The following is a 22,832-nucleotide window of genomic DNA, read 5'->3' on the forward strand; positions in this document are numbered from 1 at the left end:
GGTAAGAATATTCAATTCAACTTAATTCATCAATGATGTCCAAAACTACAAACTTTATTTAATATTTTGTAATAATATTATTTAATTATTTTTGGAACGGTAAATTGAATTTCTTTTTTATTAACACTGCAGAGATTTAATGCATTGCCTAGTTAATGGATTGTCTCATTTAATGCTTATAACAAATTTATGATTACTTGGTTATATTAAAACAGGCAATAGTCAAGGATTCAAATCAGGAAAAGCATAGAAGAAACGAGATGAATGCTCTTTGTCTCTGGTATTTTCATTAAATGATGCTACCACAAACAAGATAATTATTTTGAGAATGTTCAAAGTGTAATTGTTATATGTGTGGCTATTAAGTTTGTTTTTAATTCTATTTTTTGTTTACGTCCTAGTGAGGCATTTGTTTACACACTAATTGCATTGCTAGTTCGAGCTATGATTTTTCCCTTTCTCCAGACATTGGTCTCTTACTCTGCTAATTAAACCTTGTTATGTCTGCCTATAAATATAGAAGATAGATTACTTATTCATCAGTTCTATGGTCCGCACATGAAAAAACAAACAAACCAGAGTGTCAGTGCTGCGATATAAAGGGAATATCCAGAAATCCCAATTTTACGAAAACATTGAGATATTCCTAAAATTAATTCCATCAAACGATAAAATTAGTTCCATCAAACGATAGAATTATTTCCATTAGATGGTAGAATTATTTCCATTAGATGGTAGAATTATTTCCATCAGATGGTAGAATTATTTCCATGAAACAATAGAATTAGCTCTCAAACGATAGAATTTTTTCCATCAAACGATTGAATTATTTGCATCAAACGTTAAAACTAGTTCCATCAAGCGACAGAATTAGTTCTATCAAACGATAGAATTAGTTTCATCAAATGAAAGAATTAGTTTCATCAAATGATAAAATTTGTTCCAACTAACGACAGAATTAGTTTCATCTAACGACAAAATTAGATCATCAGACGATAGAATTAGTTCACCAAACGATAGTATTAGTTTCATCTAACGACAGAATTAGATCATCAGACGATAGAATTAGTTCACCAAACGATAGTATTAGTTTCATCAAACTATATAATTAATTCTATCAAATGGTAGAATTATTTCCATGAAACAATATAATTGGTCCATCAAACTATAGAATTAGTTCCATCAAACGATAGAATTAGTTCATCAAACGATAAAATTAGTTTCATCAAACGATAGAATTAGTTCATCAAACGATAAAATTAGTTTCATCAAACGATAGAATTAGTTTCATCAAACGATAGAATTAGTTCCATCTAACGACAGAATTAGTTCACCAAACTATAGAATTAGTTTCATCTAACGACAGAATTAGTTCCATCAAACGATAGAATTAGTTTCATCAAACGATAGAATTAGTTCATCAAACGATAAAATTAGTTTCATCAAACGATAGAATTAGTTTCATCAAACGATAGAATTAGTTCCATCTAACGACAGAATTAGTTCACCAAACTATAGAATTAGTTTCATCTAACGACAGAATTAGTTCACCAAACTATAGAATTAGTTTCATCTAACGACAGAATTAGTTCCATCAAACGATAGAATTAGTTCCATCAAGTGATAGAATTAGTTCTATCAAACGATAGAATTAGTTTCATCAAATTATATAATTAGTTCTATCAAACGATAGAATTAGTTTCATCAAATTATATAATTAGTTCTATCAAACGATAGAATTAATTATATCAAACGATAGAATTAATTGTATGAAACGATAGAATTAATTGTATCAAACGATAGAATTAGTTTAATCAAACAATATAATTAGTTCCATCTAATGACAGAATTGGGCGTGGGGCTAGCAACTCCACCCCGATCACAATCTGCTACAGAAACTGCAACAACACTTCCGTCGGCGAAGTGTTGTTGTAGCCCTATGTTCCACTAGGTACGACAGGAACTAAGAAGAAGAAGAATGACAGAATTAGATCATCAAACTATAGAATTAGTTCCATCAAACAATAGAGTTAGTTTCATCAAACGATAGAATTAGTTTATCAAACGTTAGAATTAGTTCCGTGAAACGATGTAAGATCCATCATTATGAGTCTACTAGATCTATTCTTTACATTGGTTTAATATGAGATACATATTAAAGCATCAGATAGGTTAATTCATAGTCTGGCTTGGGTAAAACATAATATGTTTGAGTGTGATAGATGCTACGTTCTGAGCACATAAATTATAATTCTTTGTTTCTTATCACCCGAATAAGTCATTGAACTTCTGTTATATTTATTAACAGTTGTTATGTTGTGGACCAAGCATACTGCAGAATTGTTGACAGATTTACCTCCATCTTCTGTCGCACAAATAAAGAGATAGTTCTGGTTGAATATTTTAAGAATTTGTGATTAAGTTAGAATAAAATTCAAATCAGTTTCCTTACATAACTCGATGTTAATTTAATCATCAAATTGTATTGAATACAAATAATAGCATCAAGCGACAGCATAAAAATCAATAAGATGATGCTGAAATTTCGTCAAAAGTTTAATCCTAGAATTACCAGTGGGATGCTTGGGCACTAATAACATGTGATTTATTAGTAAAAAATAAACAAAACTATCATCAATATTGCAGTTAATCTAACTAATTACTTTTCTGTCCCTAATGTATTTTACAGAGAAAATAAGTGATTTTGCCTATTTTTGTGGCTAGTACTTTACATTTTGTACTGTAACAAGCAAAAATTATTCGATATTCTGAAATATATATATATATATATGCATCTTTGGAAGTGCACGATATAAAAAAGTTGGTAATTTGAGTGTTAACGTCACAATAAGATTCGTACCAAGGCATTTTATAGGAAAATTAGCCACATATGACATATTACCAAATGGAACTAACAAAGAAGAAAAATTTTACTCATTAACGGAAATAAATTGTTACAATTATATCAACGGAAATATTTTAGTATTTACATTCTGAACACCATCTTATGTTATACATGGACTAACAGTCAGGTGAGAAAATTCAAAATTCATGCATAGCTATCCTCAATTTAGAACTGATGACCAGAGGGAAGACAGTCAATTACCATTACCTGTCACCTGTATGATTACGCCCGAATAATGTGAATTGATTGTCATTCTTATATATTTCTCAAAGCTGAAAGAACAGAGCATTTTATACAGCACATTGCAAGGTCAAGTCCTGGAACTTTCGATCCAAAGCCCGACAAACCCGGATCAGAGGGGAGTGTGGAATGAAGTAAACTTTATTAGGAAACTGAAACTGAACATGGTACAATATATATAGAAAATAAACGTATTTCACAGCACTAGCAATCAGGTTAAGGTAAAATGGCTATAAAATTTATTAGGACCTTGGTTTATATAACACAATGTAAATCTTCTTAATGAATATGATAATTATAGAGTATCTATAAATTTTATAGGAACCTTGGTCAATACAATATAATGTAAATCTACTCAAACAATATGTTAATTACGATACTGCTTTGTACCTCTGGAAAATATTAAAAATCTTTAAAGGTTCTTAGTATCTGTGTTAAAAACAGTGTTCTTAAAATGTAAGTGGCTCTTCTAAATCAACATTATATTAAAACTTGATTAGAAGATCAAAGATAAATATCAAAAAATTAAAATTTGCTCAGTGTGTGTTTGTTAAAAATATTTTTTTTAAATTCCCCCATCAGCCTTGCTAGACAAAAGGATTTTTTATAACCTTGTTACTAAATATTATGTGCAAGAAGGATTCAGCAGTTCGACTAACTATAGGTTATTAGTATAATTACTTTGTAGGTCTGTTAAATATAGAATATATGTATAATTACTCAGTGGCTCTGCAAAATATAGGTTACTGTAAAATTAGCTTATTAATTCTACTAAACATAAATTATCTGTCAAATTACTTAGAAGTCCTGCTAAATATACATCATCCATAAAATTGTTGAGTATTTCTGCTACATATAGAATATCTGTAAATTACTTAGTAGATTTCCTAAATATCTATTATCTATGCATTATTTAAGTAGTTCTACTAAATATAAATTATATTTAATATTACTCAGCAGTTAAGATAAAAATATAAAATCTGTAAATTATTTAGCATATCTAGATATATTCCCCGTTTAAAACTATAATTATATATTATAACTATTCTCTGCTAACTATAATTTGTCTTTGAAGTTACTCGTTATTCTATCAAACATTAACATTAATAATATGTAAAATTACATGGCATTTGTGAAAAATGTAGAATCTCTCTAAAATTAATCTATAAATTTACTTAAATATAGACTGTCTGTATATTTTCTAAGTAGTTCTGCTAAGCACAGAATAGCTGAAAAATTACTCCGCACTTGCTCTAATTATAAAATATCTGCGAAATTACTCGGGATTCTACTAAATATCGGTTAGCTGTAAAATTTTTCAAAAATCATTTTAAATGTAAAAACGAGAAATTATTTACGAGTTCTTTCTAAATATAGATGCATAAAATTACTCAAAATATCCTATGTGTAAAATTACTCGTTATTCGTTATTTACAGATTGTTGGAATAATTTGTCAGTAGTCCTGCTAAATATAATTTATATAAAATTAATTATCAGGTTTGCTAAGTACATAATACGTGTAAATTTTTTCAGTTCATCAGCCAAAGACACTCTCTAAAATAATTTAACAGTTCTACCAAGTATAGATTACGTGTAAAATTACCAAATATGGATTGTCTATGAATTGTTAGACATTTCTGCTAAATATAAATTATATTAGAAATTACTTACTAGTTTTGCTAATTATAAATTATCTGTAAAATCACTCAGTAGTTCTGCTAAATACAGATAATCTGTGAGATTCTCAAAATCACGAATGAATGTTCAACATCTGTAACGGCAGATGTCCACCATTGATCAGGTGTTGTAAATTATCCTTTTGTTAATCATTAGTGGAGGAACCTTCACAAATATAAACGAAGTTAATAAACAAAAATGTGTACATCTATCCTGTTGATAAAAATACTAAAGAACTCTATTGAACATAATTATGATTAAAGTTCTTCCACAACCCTAGTAAATATGTAATTATAGTAAAGTTTCTTAAGAACTCCAGTGAATATCACATACATTCATGTACATGTAATTTAAGGATAACAAGAGACCTGTTGGTCAATTTAGGCTGCCATATCCACTATTCAACCAGAACACCAAAATCATTTTCTTCTTTTTCACAATTAAGGTTATTCCCATCAAAATTATACTTATAATTCAAATTATGACATCTCGCATGCTTTACATTTAATTTATTATAATTAAAAACTACTTGTCGTTTATTTGGCCAACTCACCAAATGATCCAATTCCTTTTGTAAAACAGCAGCACCTATCTCACAGTCAGCATCACCCAAAACGTTATTATCCTCAGAAAATTTAAATACTTTATTGATTATTCCTTCATGCATGTCACTGATGTAAATCAAAAAGAGCAAAGGTCCTAACACTGTGCCCTGAGGTTCCTTATTTGTGACATTAATTCAGTTTGACTGAGCTTCATTTATAACAACCCCTGCTTTCTACCGTCTCGCCAGTTTTTGTACAATGACCCAACCAATCCTCCACACTTACAGAAATAACGTTTTAACAAGCCTTTTATATGACACCTTGTCAAATGCTTTTGAAAATCCAAATACACCAAATCCACACCACTACCCTTAACTACATAAGCAGTAACATATTCAAATTTTAAACTTTGTTAAACGACTTTGCAAAGCATCTTTTGTCAGACTTTCAAAAACGTTTTCTACCACTAATGTAAGGATAATTGGCCTAATTGATAATTGGTCCTGGGAAAATTTTTATCACTTCCCATAAAAAGAGGAGTAGCATTAGCCAGCTTCAAATTTTCTGGCACCTACCCACTATTAAAGGGAACTGTTGGTCCATCTAAGCTGCTCCATGCACTATATTTAACACTCCAAACCCTGGTAAACATGTAATGTTTGTAAAATTTCTTAATATACCTAAATATTAAGTATTCAAAAGCTTGTCAAGAACCACAATAAATATATATATTATCAATGAAGCATGTTAAAGTATTACAGGATTGCTCTGAATCATTCATAATAGTCAAAGATTCTGTAAACTTGCTTAAAGCTTCTATTCAGTGAGTTTCTGGAGCACGTAGTTAAACATATTAACAGGTTTACTGCTAAATATACGCCATCTGTTGCTTATAAGACCTGCTGGATATAGATTTTCTGTGCTATTGGTTATGAACGCTGCTGAATTTAAATCACTTACCAAGTTCATCAAAAATTACTCTTAAATATAAAATGTCTGGGAAGTTTAGTATGTAGCTTGCTGACATCTTCTGAATTTAAATCAATTATCAATCTCATCAGAATCATTATTAAATATAAAATGTCTGTAAAGTTTAATATAAGGCCTGGTAAATATGAACCATTTTTAATGTTTTTCAAACGTTCTGTTAAATATAAATCATATACAATGTTGATTAGGGGTTCTGCTAAACGTAAGTCGTTCAAAAAGAGAAATATTGTTGAATTCAAAATACCTGTAAAGTTACTCCAAAATTATAACAATAGGAGCAATTCTCAATATATCAGCGGTTTGAAAGTGTGCCTTTATCACTTTGGCAGTAGTATGTTCATAGTTATGAAGTGTCTTTAGTATCGTTTAGTTACTAGTGAATACTAATATTAGGGTATTAAAAGTGATTCCCAAATCTTGATAAAAATGTGAAGTTATCATGGTCCTGTAGTAAATACATGACATCTATGAAACAATTTCAAAAGGCTGGTAGTATTAAGGAGTTATTGGTTTTATTCAATGAAAATATAGTACCAGAGAGGTTACTCAGGAATCACAGTGAACACATCCTATTTCGCTAAAGTTATTCGAATGTCAGTGACTCGGGATCTCGAGTAGCTAACAAGTTTCAATAAAGATACTTAGAATCCCATGAAATTATTAACAATTTTTAAAGTTATCCGTAGACGATATCTAAAAATGAAGAATAGCATTGTAAAAATTGAACTGAGCTTTCAAACAGCTAGTATCATTAACATTTCTTTGAAACATTAAATAATATGTGCCGTTGCAAAGTTGCACAGAATTGTCGGTTGGTTTGAATAAATGCACAAAGTTACACAAGGGCTATCTTCGCTAAACATCCTTAGTTTTGTACTCTTGGGCTACACTAGTCGATTAGTGGGAGTTGACAGTCATTCTTATAATGCACAAATGATGTTAATGTGAAGAAAATGATTTTTGTTTCTTTCTATGGCAACGGGACACAATCATTGATCTTATGATTCACAGTCCAGCACGCTAACTACTATGCCATGCCTGAATTAGTTCCACAGGAACCAGGTCAAATATGAAATGACAGTACAGTTTCTGTGATAGTATTTCAGATTATAAAGAAAACTGTCATTAAAAACTGTCGGTAACTGTATATGTCTTTGAGCACATTAGCAATCCAAATGTATCTGAATTTTCTCTTAAATCCCCGGCAAATACGTAAATTTGCACTTAAAGCTATCTAGAAACACTAGTAACTTTAAATTACCATACATTTCTCTCATAGCTTTCTAAATTACAGTGTTTATAAAACGTTTAAAAACTTTAAAAACTATCCAAAACTTTTATCCAGAAAATATGTAAATTAGTATTTCTTTAAGTATTTTGGGAACACTGGAAAACATTTTTCGTCCAAAAATTTATTTCAAAACATTTCGTAAATATAAAGATAATTTAATACTACACCGAAACTGATATGATACATAACTAATACGGAGTTGTTGATAAATATGTGATTCGTATAAGGTTCCTAAGAAATCAGGCAAAAAATTGTTTATAAATGGTCGGATACACAAATAGTGCAAACATGATATTAAGAAACTGTGGTACAAACATAGTTTTATACAAAATTATTAGAAAAGTTTAGTAAATATATATAGCATATGTATAATTAAAAATAATTATGGAAATAGCGAATAAAATGGGTGTAAAATGCAATTATTATGGGATTCTTCCTCCCTATATTGTATGAGAATTATCTGTAACAGAGTGAATATGTGTTGATAGTTTACACTGGGATTAGCTGTCAAGAAACCAATCAGACAGTACCAAACTATAATATTGCCAATAAAAGTGCAAGCAGTCATACTATACCCAGCAATACTAAGGTAAAGTGCTCGTAACTCCCAGGACAGAAATTCCACATTATAAAAATGTAGAAATCAAAAGATTGTGATGAAGTTTCATGTTTCAGTACAAGCTGTGTGAAAACTCTGAAAAGGGTAAATAAAACTATCACAGTTGATAATAGAAGTGGTCGAGCTAGTAAGCTCAGACTCTTCAAAGGTGATGTTAAGTAACTCAGGGTATGGTCTGTACGTGAAACATGACAATCCAGTAGAGATCGTGGAATGACCTAGCATTAAATACATGTGTGAAAACGTATTAGCACGAAGTGATCTCAATAGATGTGTCACTGCTCATAAAACGTTGCTTATGAAAGATAACCAAACCAACAGGCTGAAACGAGCAGCAAACTTCAAACAACAGTAGGAGACAAGCTGGAAGCGGGTGCTCTTTACATATAAATCCAAATTCAAATACTTGAGCATTAATAAACGAACGTTTGTTTGATGGCAGAGAGGAGAATGGTAACAATGAAACATGGTGTGGGAATCAATAAAAGTATAGGCTGCCTCTCAGCCAATGTTGTTAGAGATCTGTACAAAATTAATGGCATCTTCACTACAAATAGGTACAGGCGAATTGTTATCCATCTTGTCATACCATCAGGAACAAAATCTGTTGGAATGGGATTCATCTTCCAGCAAGACAATTGACAAGTAGTAGCGAAATATGGTGTTTTTAGCAAATTTTCTCCAAAAATCTACACCCATCTGCTTAACTAATATTATGTGTATTAGGAGCAGTAACTTTAATGAATACGTAATTTGTTCAAAGTCACTGCTAAACTTGAGTGACTTATCTTATGCTCACTATCTGCTGGAGCTCTGAAAAATATACAACTTATAGAAAGCTATTAGGAAACTCCTGAAAATATGCAGTATATAATTATATATACACAAAACCTTAAAATATACAACTTATAGAAAGCTGGTATGGAACTCGTGAAAATATGCAGCATATAATTATATACACAAAACCGGATAAATATATAACTTATAGAAAGCTGGTATGGAACTCCTGAAAATATGCAGTATATAATTATATATATACACAAAACCGGATAAATATATAACTTATAGAAAGTTGTTATGGAACTCCTGAAAATATAAAATATATAAATTTTGGAATACTTTGTGCAAACCATATATTGAGCAGGCTATATATTGACTAGAAGTTAGTTTAAGTTTGAATGACATTTCACAAACTTTATATTTACAAATATTTTGTTTAATGTAGTACATGTACTGTATATTACTGGAATTTTAGATTGCCTTGGTGCAAATAAACTTTACTAGGAATTCTGAATATAGTGTAATCACTAAATGTTTTACAGTATCTTTGAACAAGTTATACAGTTACCAGGTTTTGTGTAAATAGTTTATTCACTGTATATTTTCAGAAGTTTTCTAGCAGCTTTCTATGAGCTGTATATTTATCCGGTCTTGTGTATATAATTATGTACTATATATCTTCAGGAGTTCCATAACAGCTTTCTATAAGTTATATATTTATCCGGTTTTGTGCATATAAAGAGTTTGGAATAGCTATGTACGAACTGTGTATTCTCCATGAATTTTCCATAGACACATATATTGTATGTTTAATTGAGTTTTGTAATGGACTTACATAAATTATACGCACATAAAGATTTCTGAATATACAAATTGGTAAGAACTATGTATTTAACATAGTCTTGATAAAATATATATCTGTGCTCTATATATGTTTTAAGAGTTCTTGACAGTATATGTATTGCAGGTTATTTGAAGGAGTAAACTTACACTACGTATATTACTGCCACCACCAAAATGTCTTGAAAATGTAGCTTCGAATCACGTTACTGATGCACGATACAAATAAATAGTACTACCTCTGTTCATGCGATTTGTGTCTTCGAGGGTAAACCATCACTCATGAGATATACATTTGAACTTACTGGTAAATTCTCCTAAAATTTTACTGTTATAAAACCTGGATTTGATAATATTCTTACAGAATATAACTTACTAAACAGACGAATTTTACATAATCATAATAAATGTAATTTTTGTTTTCTATTATTAGAATATTTACCCAGAAAATGTTGTTGGTTATGTTTACAAAAGTTCTTACGAAAATGGTTCGTGCACAAACCGTTCTGAGTTATTCTGAGACAGGTCGGTCTTTAAATACCTTATAGTTTGAACATTAATTATACTTATCATATGACATTAGTCTTGAGTTTATTATACTTTTTAACACTACTTTCTTTGTTCAGTCCCTTAATTTTTCAAGAACAAGAGTGTATAATAATATTTCAACCACACTATGTCCGCTATATCATAGTTAGTAACCATGGCAAATAATACGAAATGATTCTAATTCTCGACTAAACATTTAGGACAGATACAAAATGCAAAAACCTCGGAAAATATATCGTTTGTAAAAACTTTATTCAAAAGCTTGCATAAAGATACTCCACATGTGAAATATTCAGAAGCCTGGTAAACATACGATTTTTACACATTTTCACTATTTCGCTAGCATATAATACCTGTACTATACAAAACCTTTGGTAAACATAATGTACATATATGTTGTATTCATAAAGCTCGAATATGTATCATCAGTACCAATATATTCCAAACTAAGATACATATGAGTTACATATGAGTTACATATACTGTGCGCAGAAACTTTTTTATTTCTGTTTCAAAGCAGTTACTACAAACTGGTTGGTTTCTCTCTGGTCTACAGTTCAAAATTAGACATGGCTATACCAAAAACATAGCAGAATAACTTGGTTGCTTAGCCCATTGTGAACATAAGCATATATATATATATATTATTTAGAAACATTTGTAAATATATATAGTTAGTACAAAGTTATCGCTCAAAATCTATTCAAAGATATAGTAAATATACCACATTCAGAAACTCTAGAATATATACAGTACGAGCAAAGTTATTTCAAAATTCGAGCAAGCATATAGTAGAAAACCTTGTAAAAATACAGTTTATATACACCTATTTCAAAAGTAGAATAAACGTCTATTCTATACACTGTACACATAAATGATGGAAAATATGTATAGTTTTACAAATTTATGCCAAAAATCGAGCAAACAAGTAGTTGATAAACTGTATTCAGAAATCCAAACAAATATATAGCTTGCACAAAGGTATTCATATTTTGAGTAAACATATAGTACAGAGAATATTGGGAATAATTATGGAATCAGTGAGTAACAAGGGTATAAAAACCAATTACTATGGGAATGCTACCCCCTTTATCGTGTTAAAATTAACTGCGCTGGAGTACAGTTACTTATGGAGGGTTTACATTGTGTTTGGATGTTATCCAATTAATTATGAATTACCACAAATACCATACCAGTTTAAAGCCTATAAAAGTACAAGCATTTCTAATAGTAATAGTAGTATAGTACATACAACCATGGCTCCCAGGACTGAAAGAAATATATAAATTAAAAGTTTGGCTGATCAGTGATACTCCATGCGAAAATTATTAGCAAGACTCTATGATTTACTTGGAGAGCTGTATCGAAGACTCTGAAGAGGTTGGATAAAAATGGTACTGTTAGTAATAGGAGTGATCTAGATAAAAATTCGTGTTATGAAGTTAGGTGTAAGGAACATCGGTTGAAGTTGAGAGAGATGAGAAAGCGGCGGGCCTTTGATCAGTCTTTAAGGAATTAGAGAATTATAGTACTCTAAGTCATTAGATAATGACCTGATTAGCGGCTACCTTTCTAAGTTCAGTCGATGTTGAGGCTACGAGAGCTCCTATGGTTAAGAAACGTTGTGATCTAACATACGAGTAACAGGTGCAAGGTGAGAAAGAAAGCGGCTTGTTCCACGCTCGTTTGAGAAAGGGGTGTAAAAGACAGAAGTTCAATAAAAAGGGGAAAGGAAAAAAAAGACATAGAGATGTGAGAGAGAACGAATAGACCAAGAGAGGTGAAGGAAGAAAGAAAGTAATATGACGCTGGTAAGAAACAAAAACTATTTCTAAATTATGAGTTTGTGATTACAGAAATAAACAACAATTTGTTATGCTTACATCAGTATGAGACAATTCCTGATAGGAATGAGTTCAACTTAGATAAAGTTGATGAAATAAGAAGAGGAAATCCGAATCATTAGAAAAGTGATTCTAAGTATCTCCGGATATGTTCTTTACATGACAGACAATGGCAGAATATAATAATAGAAGAGGTCGAGATAGAAAACTGAAAACGTCAAAAAGAGATATTGAGTATGTCAGAATATGTTCTTTACGAGACAGATGGCAATAGAATACAGATCTTGCTGTAAATACAGAAATGAGTGTTACCTCGGGAAAAGTAAGATACACATTAGCACGAAGTGGTTTCAATGGATGTGTTGTTGTTCAAAACTGCTGCTGAGAAGAGGTGACCAAACCAAAATGTTGAAGTGGGAATCAGACCAACAACAATGTAATGAACAAATCTGGTGGGGGAGAGGTGTTCACTTCCAATTTTGAAATTCAAGGTAAAAATATAAAAATATATTTAAGTGTATTACCTTTTGCCGGCAGATAAAATAAATACAACTGTGGTGGTTGACAGAAGTCACTACAATGAAGATTTATTAAAACCTTTGAATAATCTGAGGACATACGTTAAGACAGCTAAAAATCTTAAGAAACAGCTTAAGTTACATGGTTATGGTGATGTTATTTTCAGGTTTTATTGGTTTCCAAAGACTAACCAGTCAGGTATTCCCTATAGACCGACTCTGTCTTTCGTTGTTTCACATTTGTATCACATCTATATTTTACTTGCTAATATTCCTTAACTTTTAACTAATAAGACGGAATTTGGTGTTAATAATCATGAAATGTTTGTTTATAACCAAAATATCTATCATTTCAAAAGAAATTGTGCTACTGGTTCATGTAATATTGTTGCTTACATTCCCAGCGATTTTTCCTTATAAAGTCACTGAATTAAGACCTAAAAGCTTTAAAATTGGACTGAATTATTACTTGAAACCATTTCAATTGTTTGTCTATGTAAAACGAATTTTGATGTTAATAACGCAAGTAAGTTTATCAACAGATTAATGGAAATATTGTGGTTCTTCGATATATTGAATATATATATATATATATTTATACACAGCCATCTAAAAGATGGAAATAGTATTTTGGTGACACTTTTATCGTATAACTAGAATCATTTTTTTAAATTAATTTTCATTAAACAGTACTAACCCACATATTTAGTTTTAAATGAGTAAATGAGCTTCAAGTAGCTTATGTTTTCGTTATATTAATATTACAGCTATTAAAAATGGCCGTTTTAAAACGAATTTTGTCGAAAAAACCCCATAGATTATGGTAGATACCAACAATTTTAATTCCAACATCCCCAAACTCATAATTTTTTTTGCAGTAAAAACTCTTGAGTAAATAACTTTAGTCTGTTCTTCGGATTAAGCCATATTTGAAGAATTAGTCGACTTTAGAAAGATCTCGTTTGAGAATGAATACACTCTGCCATTTGTAAATAAACTGAAAACAAAAAAGTCACTTAGACACAAATAAAGTGATTCTAATTTTAGTTGTCGAAATAACTTTAACATTAGTAAGATTGTCTTGCCTTTTCTGAAGAAGTTTTTAAGAACCTCTTAGTCTGTTTTACGTAAAGTTGATTTCTATATACTCTATATATGTTTTATGAACATGTTTTCTAAAATGTAATTATATTATAGTAAAAATATATGTATAAAGAATATTTATCCTTTTACTAATATTTCACAAAAATAGCATTTTTTGTGTATATTTGTTCATCTCCTGTAAAAGGTTCTTGATTACAGTTTTGGTTTTTGTATATTTTTATGTTATATTATGTTCAACTCTTCTTCTTGATAAAATCTCATAGATCGAATCATGCCTAAAAAAGAAAGATTCCTATATGATCAAATGTCTGACCCTGCTATTTATTAATACTGATGGTAAAGCCAAAGAATTTTAGGGTGAAGGGCAAATACACTAATTCATAACTTTTTATAAAAGTACTTATAAAATATTTGGAGTAAATTAAAAAAAATATCTTATCTAAATTGAAAAACATCAATAATAATATATTGTAGCATTATTTTTTTGGTTGAAAAGATATTTACGTTGTGTTTAAGACAGACAGACACTGGTGGTTATATGTGATATAATATGGTCCCCAACTTAATCTATAATGGTATTCGTATTTTTCCAAATAATCAAATATCTTTCTGTAAATATGATAATACATAGTCAGAAAAATATATTTTAAAAATTAACATAAAAATCCCGATTCAACTAAAATTTGAACTCGAATCTTCCATGTGATAGTTAAGTATGACAACTACTGTGATACACAATCTTAACAAATAATTCATATCCTCAATATAAACTATCATGTTATTCTGGTTTATCCAAATCTCATAAGATCTTCCTCTAAACATTATGAGTTAATAATTAAAGAAAGTTATAAACTACATTCCCACTCGACTGGTGAAGAGTAAATACACAAAGGTAAAATTTTTTGCCAAAATGTTTATAATTTTTTTGACTAAATTTTTAAGAATCTTTTACTTAAGTTGAGAAACATCAATAAAAATGAATTCTATCGCCATCTATTGGTTGGAAAGATATTTAAATTGTTTTTGACACATACAGTCATTGATGTTTCTTATATAATATGATATTATCCTTGATTTATTCTATAATTACATTCATATTTTTTCTAATATTTAAATATATTGCTGTGAATATGATAATATATATATATATAAATATAATAATAAAAAATCACCACTACACTAGGATTTGAATACGTGACTTTCACATTATAGTCGAGCGATAAATACACTATGACACACAGCCTATACAAAAGAATCTTAACAAATGATTCAAATTCATAATTTAAACTATTATGCTATTGTGGTTTTCCTAATATGGTAGTATCTTGCCCTAAACTTGATGAGCTAGTAATTAAAAAAGTAATAAAAAAATCACCAATGGGTCTTAAGCTCGAGACTTCCGCTTGAGACAAATTACTGTGCCAATTTGATTGTTACCAACAGAGAGTCGGGCGTTACCAACAAAGGGGCGTTACGAACAGACAGTGGCTTGGCTTTCACATATAAAGATATAACATTGTTCAGAAACATTATTAAACATACAGTTATATAACATGGCTAAGAAACCCTGGTAAATATACAGATATACAACATTGGCCGCAAACACTTTTCGTTATATAGTCATATAATATCGCTCAAAAATCCTGGTATCTATATCGTTATTAAACATTGTTCAGAAACTATTCAACATATAGTTGTATAACATGACTAAGAAATCCTGGTAAATATATAGATATGTATAACATTGTTCACAAACTTTATTCATTATATAGTTATATAATATTGCTCAAAAAATCCTAATATATATATCGTTATTCAACATCGTTCAGAAACTCTGTTCAACATATAGTTATATATCCTTGCTTAAAACCTCCTGTAAAGATGTTGTTATGTAAAGTTTCTTAAAAATTCTGATAGACATGTAGTGATGTAACATTACCCAGAAACCTTGGTAATCATACTGTTATAAACATTGCTCAAATACCCTGATAAACATATAGTTATATAACAATGCTTAGAAGCCTTGGTAAACACATAATTACCTAATATTGCTCAGGAGCCGTAGTAAATATACATTTAAATAACATTCCCGAGAAAGCTTGATAAAGATACACTTATATAACATTGCACAGAAATCCAGGTAATTATATAGTTATATAACATTGCTCAGAAATCCTTGTAAACATATACCTATATAACATTGGTCAGAAACGCTGGTAAACATATAGTTATATAAATTTACACATAAGCTATGAGAAACAATAATTTAATTGAAGATACTGATATATTTTGTATTTTGAATACCAGTTTCTGTTTGTGCTTTTTCTTTTTCTTTGTCATTTTCGAAATGAAAGTAGGGCAAAGGTTATAACATTAGTGCTTACGAGCTACGAATTGAATTGTATGATATGTTATAGCTTTCTGCTGGTCAGTAGTTTGTCTGATATTACATTAAAATAAGTTCCGTAGTAAAGATAAGAATCGGGTATACATCAGTTTCTATATATATATATTTACATATATATTGCTGTAAACATTATAAGTTGAAGGGCATTGCAAAAATGTGAATAAGAACGTGTTTTATTTAGAGATAACCCATATGATATTTAAACATAGATATATGATTTATGTGTCATAGCATATACCCTCTAAGCTTTATTCATACATAGTATTCTGTTTAACACTAAAACTGACGAAAAATACACGTATATTATTCTGTGTAACACTGTGTATACACGGATAATACTCTGTGTAGCAATAAACACTTACGACAAATGAACATATATTATTCTGTGTAACATTGAATAGTTACGAAACACATACGCATGAAGCCTGAAGGCCTGTTCTTGAGGTATATGTTTCGGAATGGATATCCGCAGCTATATAGTATTCACTTGGAAGAAACTCTATACCCTTGTTTAACATTTATTCATAAGAAACATACGTAAAACAAACTTCCTTGTTGGGGTCACTTTAACAGCCTGCAAGAAAGGTGTTATTTTGTATTTTTCTTAAAAGTATCAAACACTATCTGATTGATTGGGTATATAAAAGGGTGCTGTTTATGAATGTAATAGAGAAAAAAGGTATATGAAAAAACAAAAAAAAAAGACTAATTGCGCATGCTCTGTAATAACAAGGACAGAAAACTGGAAAGATTACTTGATTAATTAAGTTTGGTGATAAATTTAGTATTTCTACTTATAGCAGTGTATATGGTAACAATTTTGAAACTTAATTCCCGTTGGCGACTTAAAGTATGCGTTGTGCGAAGTTGTGTTTCAGTGTGATAGTCAACGCTATTAGAGCATGCTTTACCTCCCCTCTTTCCCCCGATAGGCGTTCTTCGCAAGGAAATTCATTCTCAAATATAGAAAAACGTTAACTGATTAAAACAATATGACACGATACGTGGACCTCACCAGTAGTGAACGGTAGTAAATAAGTTGATAATGTGAGGGTTGAGCCTCTTCTTGCTGCTTGAAACTTCGTAAAAATATTTTCAAATTTCGCAATAGGTGTTGATAGATTTCGACCGTAGTTTGTAGTTTGTGTAAAAAAAAGTGCTTAAAATGTCTCCTTATCAACACCTGGTAACACTCAAAAGACAATATGACGTTAATATAAACAACTTAATTTTTAGCAGGTTGTTTAACTATTGACATACATAGACTTCAAGGACAGTGGATTATCATGAATGAAATATATAAACGTTAAATATGACAAAGATTTTATCCACTTGTGACTCAAAATTCTTATGATTTAAGGTGAATTCCTCGCTCTTCTGTGTCATGCGAAAACATAATAAGTCCATAAACCATTCTGCAGGCTTCATCAGGCTCTAAAACGCCACTTATGATGAGCAAGCAAATCTGCATCTTGGCTTGAAGATGAGGCCAAGCTGTAAGATTACATCTCTCTGGGGACAATGCTAATGGGAAGGTTCAAAATGCACACAACCGTTAACGGTACACGTGATGATCTGGTTAATGCCCAACTCGGCTTGAAGATAAGGTTACGTCGTAATATTACATATGTCTGGGTACAACGCTAATGGGATGGTTCAAGATGCATACAAAGATTGACGGCATAAGTTTGCATGTAAAACGGTTTTTTGGAAACTTGATCACGGAAGCGTTCTTGTCACTCTTATACCCTTATTGTGTCGTCACCTCCAACGCCTTGGTCAAACAAGACTGTGTGAATTGTATAATGTTTTAATAATTTGTATGATTAAGAAGACTGTATGATGAACCTATCTTTCCGTCTGTCCGTTCGTTTATTTATCTATCTACTTGCCTCCCTCTCTCTCTGTCTGAATATCTGTCTGTTCATCTATTCGTAATAAAGTTAACGTATTCTCCCTGTTAACAAGATAGCATTCTAATATTGCTTATCAAAATTATCGAATATCATATTCATCTCTTTCTTCGTGCAACATCGTAAGCAACAAAAGAAAATGTTCTGGGAAGGAAATAGAGCACGTGAAGAAAGGTCACGTCCTGTGAGTGGGTGTAACATGTGGCGTCAGAAGGAGAACTGGGTCGGGTGACTGGAATGGAAGAAAAATATTCTAAACAACATGTGGAAGTTTTTATAAACTATTAGCCTGAACATTCATTATTCACTGTTAGTAGGCTATCATAAGTTTGTGATTTTTCATATCTGTGCATACTTTACAGATGCCATAACTTACGTGATCATAGTAATGATTGCATGTAAGTCAATGTTAGTATTTTAGCACCACTAAGAATAATGTAATTTGCTATAAATAAGCAGTAAAAAAACTAAGGTTATGTAGGACATATAAATTAGTAAGATGATAATGATTTTCCAGCTTCCCGAGCCCTACAAATTACAACCCTTGCGACACCAAGCGGTAAAGAGTAATTGGTTCGCATTATGATATGACACTCTGCATCCAAGTTCTAAAGCGTTTCGTCCACTAGTTTTCGTACAGCGAATCACACATACGTAGACCTCTCTACATCTGCTTGCGATGACGTACGTACACGTGCATCTGCATGTAGGAAGATTTCCTTGTAATAAGTTAGAAAATTTCTATCAAAAACAACAAATCAACGTCACAATCAACTAAAGTGATAAGTCAAATGATCCACTAAACTCACAGGAGTCCCATATGTATTAGTGTTGTTTGGCTTTCACAATTCTTTAAATAAATTGTAAGTGTTTTTACTTCTATGTTTTAAATGTATACCCACTAGAATTATATATAGAGAGAAAAGGTTTGTAAATTATGAAGACCAAACTTCTAAATACATTACAACTGTAAACATCTTTTAAAATGATCAATTATCTTTAAATGTAGTAACTTTATAAAGTTTCAAGCTATGTAACTTAAGCAGAAGACATATTTAAGGGAATATCGATAATCAATAATCATTTTACTTTTAACATGTCTCACAATCTGAGAAATATTTTAAGCTGGAAACCTTTAAAAAATCATGTTTACATGACTAATGATAAGCGAGATATAAGTAATTATATAACAGTACATGTGTTTATGTATATTTCTAGAAATGAACCTGGAACTGAATGAGTGAGATTATTTATAAATGTTGTTACGAAAGAGTTAAGGGCAACAGATCAACGGAGAGCTTATGGGTTCAAATAAGCCTTAATTACACCTAAAGTGCCCACCAGTGGCTCAGCAGCGAGCCTGAAGGCTCTCAGGGTTAAAAATCGAATTTTGATACTCGTGGTGGGCACAGCAAAGATAACCCATTTTGTAGCTTTTTGCTTAACAACAAACAAATAAATGCACTTAGGGTATTAATCTGAAAAACCTATTTCTTTCCTGATTGCACCTATAATGTTCTTCTTATGGTTGGTGATGTATTGCCAAACACCTAAAATGGTTTTTTCGAGGTGATGAAAGGGTGCTGCTGAACACCTATAATAGTTTTCCTGGGATGGTGGAGGCTGTGCTACCAAACACCTATAATTGTTTTCCTGAGGTGGTACAAACACGCTAACAAACATCTATAGTAGTTTTCCTGGGGTGGTAGAAGTGCGCTATGAAACACCTATAACGGTTTTCCTGGGATGGAGGATGTGCTACCAAACACCTATAATATTTTTTTTTTTGAGATGGTGGAAGTGCGCTGCCAAAGATCTGTAATGGTTTTTTTTAATTAAGGGTGGTAGAATTGCGTCAACAAAGACCTACAGAATCTTTGATTCTTCACCAGAGTAACAAATCTGATAGCATTAATCCCGGATAAAGCATTAATTCTCTTTATTAACAACGTGGATCTGTAACTGATTTAAATATCTGTTTCTCGATATATCCGGTGGAACACAGATTCCTTGTAGCGGTTTAAAATGTGATGCATTTACATCGACTTAATTTCACCTTTGAAAAATTCTCTACATCTGACTCGGATATTTCTTACCATTTTTTGAACACAAAAATCTAACTTAAATATGGTTTCTTATTGCCACAGAAAGTAAGTTTCTATTTTTGATAGCTTCTGCATAGACGTATATATTAATAAAGTTCTTCTGAATTGAGTTTCTAATTTATTTTACTTTCGAATACTAAATTGAAATTAAAATTATAGGTTTAATCCGTTATGCTTTCTATGACAAAAAACAATAAAAACAATGTTTTTTTAAGTTTTAAGTAAATTAACGGGTGACATTAATTGCGAAACAAAATATTAAAATGTTTTTGTTTTTTCTTTTAACTTGCATTTTTTTCTTCACGAAATGACCATACATCACTGATAAAAATGCTACGTGCATACCAGCATGCGAACGTGCACGTGGGGGTGTTGGAATCACGTGCACCTAGTAAGTGACAGATTACCACCCCTAGTTAAGAATACTGACAATCTATAAAGTCATACACTGGATCATTTCTTGAAATAAACACCCGACTGGCGAAGAGAAAGCGAAGCCATTTTACATTTATAATGTAAAGGTCAAATTCTTTCGGCCTCTGTATTTTAATTACTTGTATACAGCGCTAAACTTTTCAATCAGAAACCAAAAACAAAAAAAAAAAGAGACATAGAAAGAAAAAACCTGCTTCTAGCTTTTCGATTACGTAGCTATGACGTCAATTCATGATGGTGAAAGGATAACCTCAACTAATCACTTCCATATTAGAAACATGTGATGAAAAGCAGCGGAATTTAAATGTAATGAAATCGTAATACACAAAACATGTGTGTAAAAAACATACCACCTTACATCCTAATTTGGTATTTGTTTCTCTACTTCTTCTAGTTTCTTAATCATAAATATAAAATTTGAGACTATTTAAAAAATTACTTATTGTTTATATCTATAGAATGCATGTTATATTATGACTCTGATTAATGTTCTGAATTTCGCCCATAAATATTCATGTTAATAAAATGTGTTTCAGGAAAATCCTTGCAATAATATCACCAATGCTAAAAGTCTTGATAAACAGCTTAGGAGATATTTCGTAAGCAATCATTCTTGCCAAAATTTATCATTTGTTAAAAGTGTCTGTAAAAACCTGTTTTATAAGTTAAAGAAACAACACAAGACTGAGAAAAGTATTGTTCATTTGGGGCATCATGGGAAATCTGTTAAGATTCTTCTATGTGGCTTCAAGCGTTATTTTGGGGTCACTTACATTTCCAAGGGTAAGTGTCATGACATTGTGCTGATTAATGGAAGTCCTTTAAAAATTTCTAAGTATCTAATCTCTTCTCAAGTTTTTTTGTCTGTAAATAGTGAAGTGTTCGTAAATATAAAAAAATAACTTCTATAAACATGCACGTCAAATGTTTCTTTCTGTTTATTTTATAGCTCTAATATGGATAGACAATCTGTATTGTTCTGGGAATGAAGAGCGTTTACAAGATTGTGCCTTCGACGGCTGGGGTATTCACGATTGCCTTGAAATAGAGGCGGCTGGTGTGAAGTGTCTTGAGAATAACACGTCGCCATCTACATTACAAAGCCAGAACGACGAACCTATTTCAATTGAAAGTCTAAACGTTTGTATAGTACCACAAATTACAAGTTAATTTTGTAAAGTGAATAATTTTAATATTAAGATGCGTGTGATATTCCTCATAATGATATTTATAATAACTGAAATCACACAGTTCTTTACTGGCTCAATAATTTTGATCTTGGAGAAGCAACTATTTTAAGCTGAGAACAGCAGAGATGAACAAAATAGACTTTTGAATGCGAGAAATTTAATTAATACAATCAAAAATATTGTTGCATTCTGTTTGTTTTGTTGTTGTTGTTTTCAGCATTAAGGGATCGGTTAACCTAAGAGACACAATGAGAATAACAAAAAGAACAAAACATATTTTGTTTTTCGGTCAGATAGCAGGAAATTGGCTAAGATTGTTTTCTAACAACAATTAACATGTACTTCGCTTAAATGTTTTCTAACAACTATTATCACATATATATATATATATATATAATTGGCAGTGTTTTCTAATAACAATTATCATGTATGTAGCTAACAATGTTTTCTAGCAACAATTATCATGTATGTAGCTGACAATGTTTTTCTAGCAACAATTATCATGTATGTAGTTGACAATGTTTTCTAGCAACAATTATCATGTATGAAGCTAACAATGTTTTCTAGCAACAATTATCATGTATATAGTTGACAATATTTTCTAATAACAATTATCATGTATGAAGCTAACAATGTTTTCTAGCAACAATTATCATGTATATAGTTGACAATATTTTCTAATAACAATTATCATGTATGAAGCTAACAATGTTTTCTAGCAACAATTATCATGTATATAGTTGACAATATTTTCTAATAACAATTATCATGTATGAAGCTAACAATGTTTTCTAGCAACAATTATCATGTATATAGTTGACAATATTTTCTAATAACAATTATCATGTATGAAGCTAACAATGTTTTCTAGCAACAATT

General features: G+C 30.7%; 1 protein-coding gene across 1 annotated transcript in view; it reads left to right on the forward strand.

Annotated features, from left to right (window-relative positions):
• LOC111086549 (galectin-3-binding protein A-like) overlaps nt 1-22,318 on the forward strand; it is a 25,545-nt gene extending 3,227 nt beyond the window's left edge. The window contains exon 2 of the mRNA XM_022389767.1: nt 21,713-22,318. Coding sequence (XP_022245475.1) covers nt 21,713-21,933 — 221 coding nt within the window. The 3' untranslated portion in view covers nt 21,934-22,318. The remainder of the gene's footprint in view (nt 1-21,712) is intronic.
• Nucleotides 22,319-22,832: the final 514 nt, after the last annotated feature.

Source organism: Limulus polyphemus, unplaced genomic scaffold (genome assembly GCF_000517525.1).
Source record: "Limulus polyphemus unplaced genomic scaffold, Limulus_polyphemus-2.1.2 Scaffold1180, whole genome shotgun sequence".
Classification (NCBI taxonomy): Eukaryota; Metazoa; Arthropoda; class Merostomata; order Xiphosura; family Limulidae; genus Limulus; species Limulus polyphemus.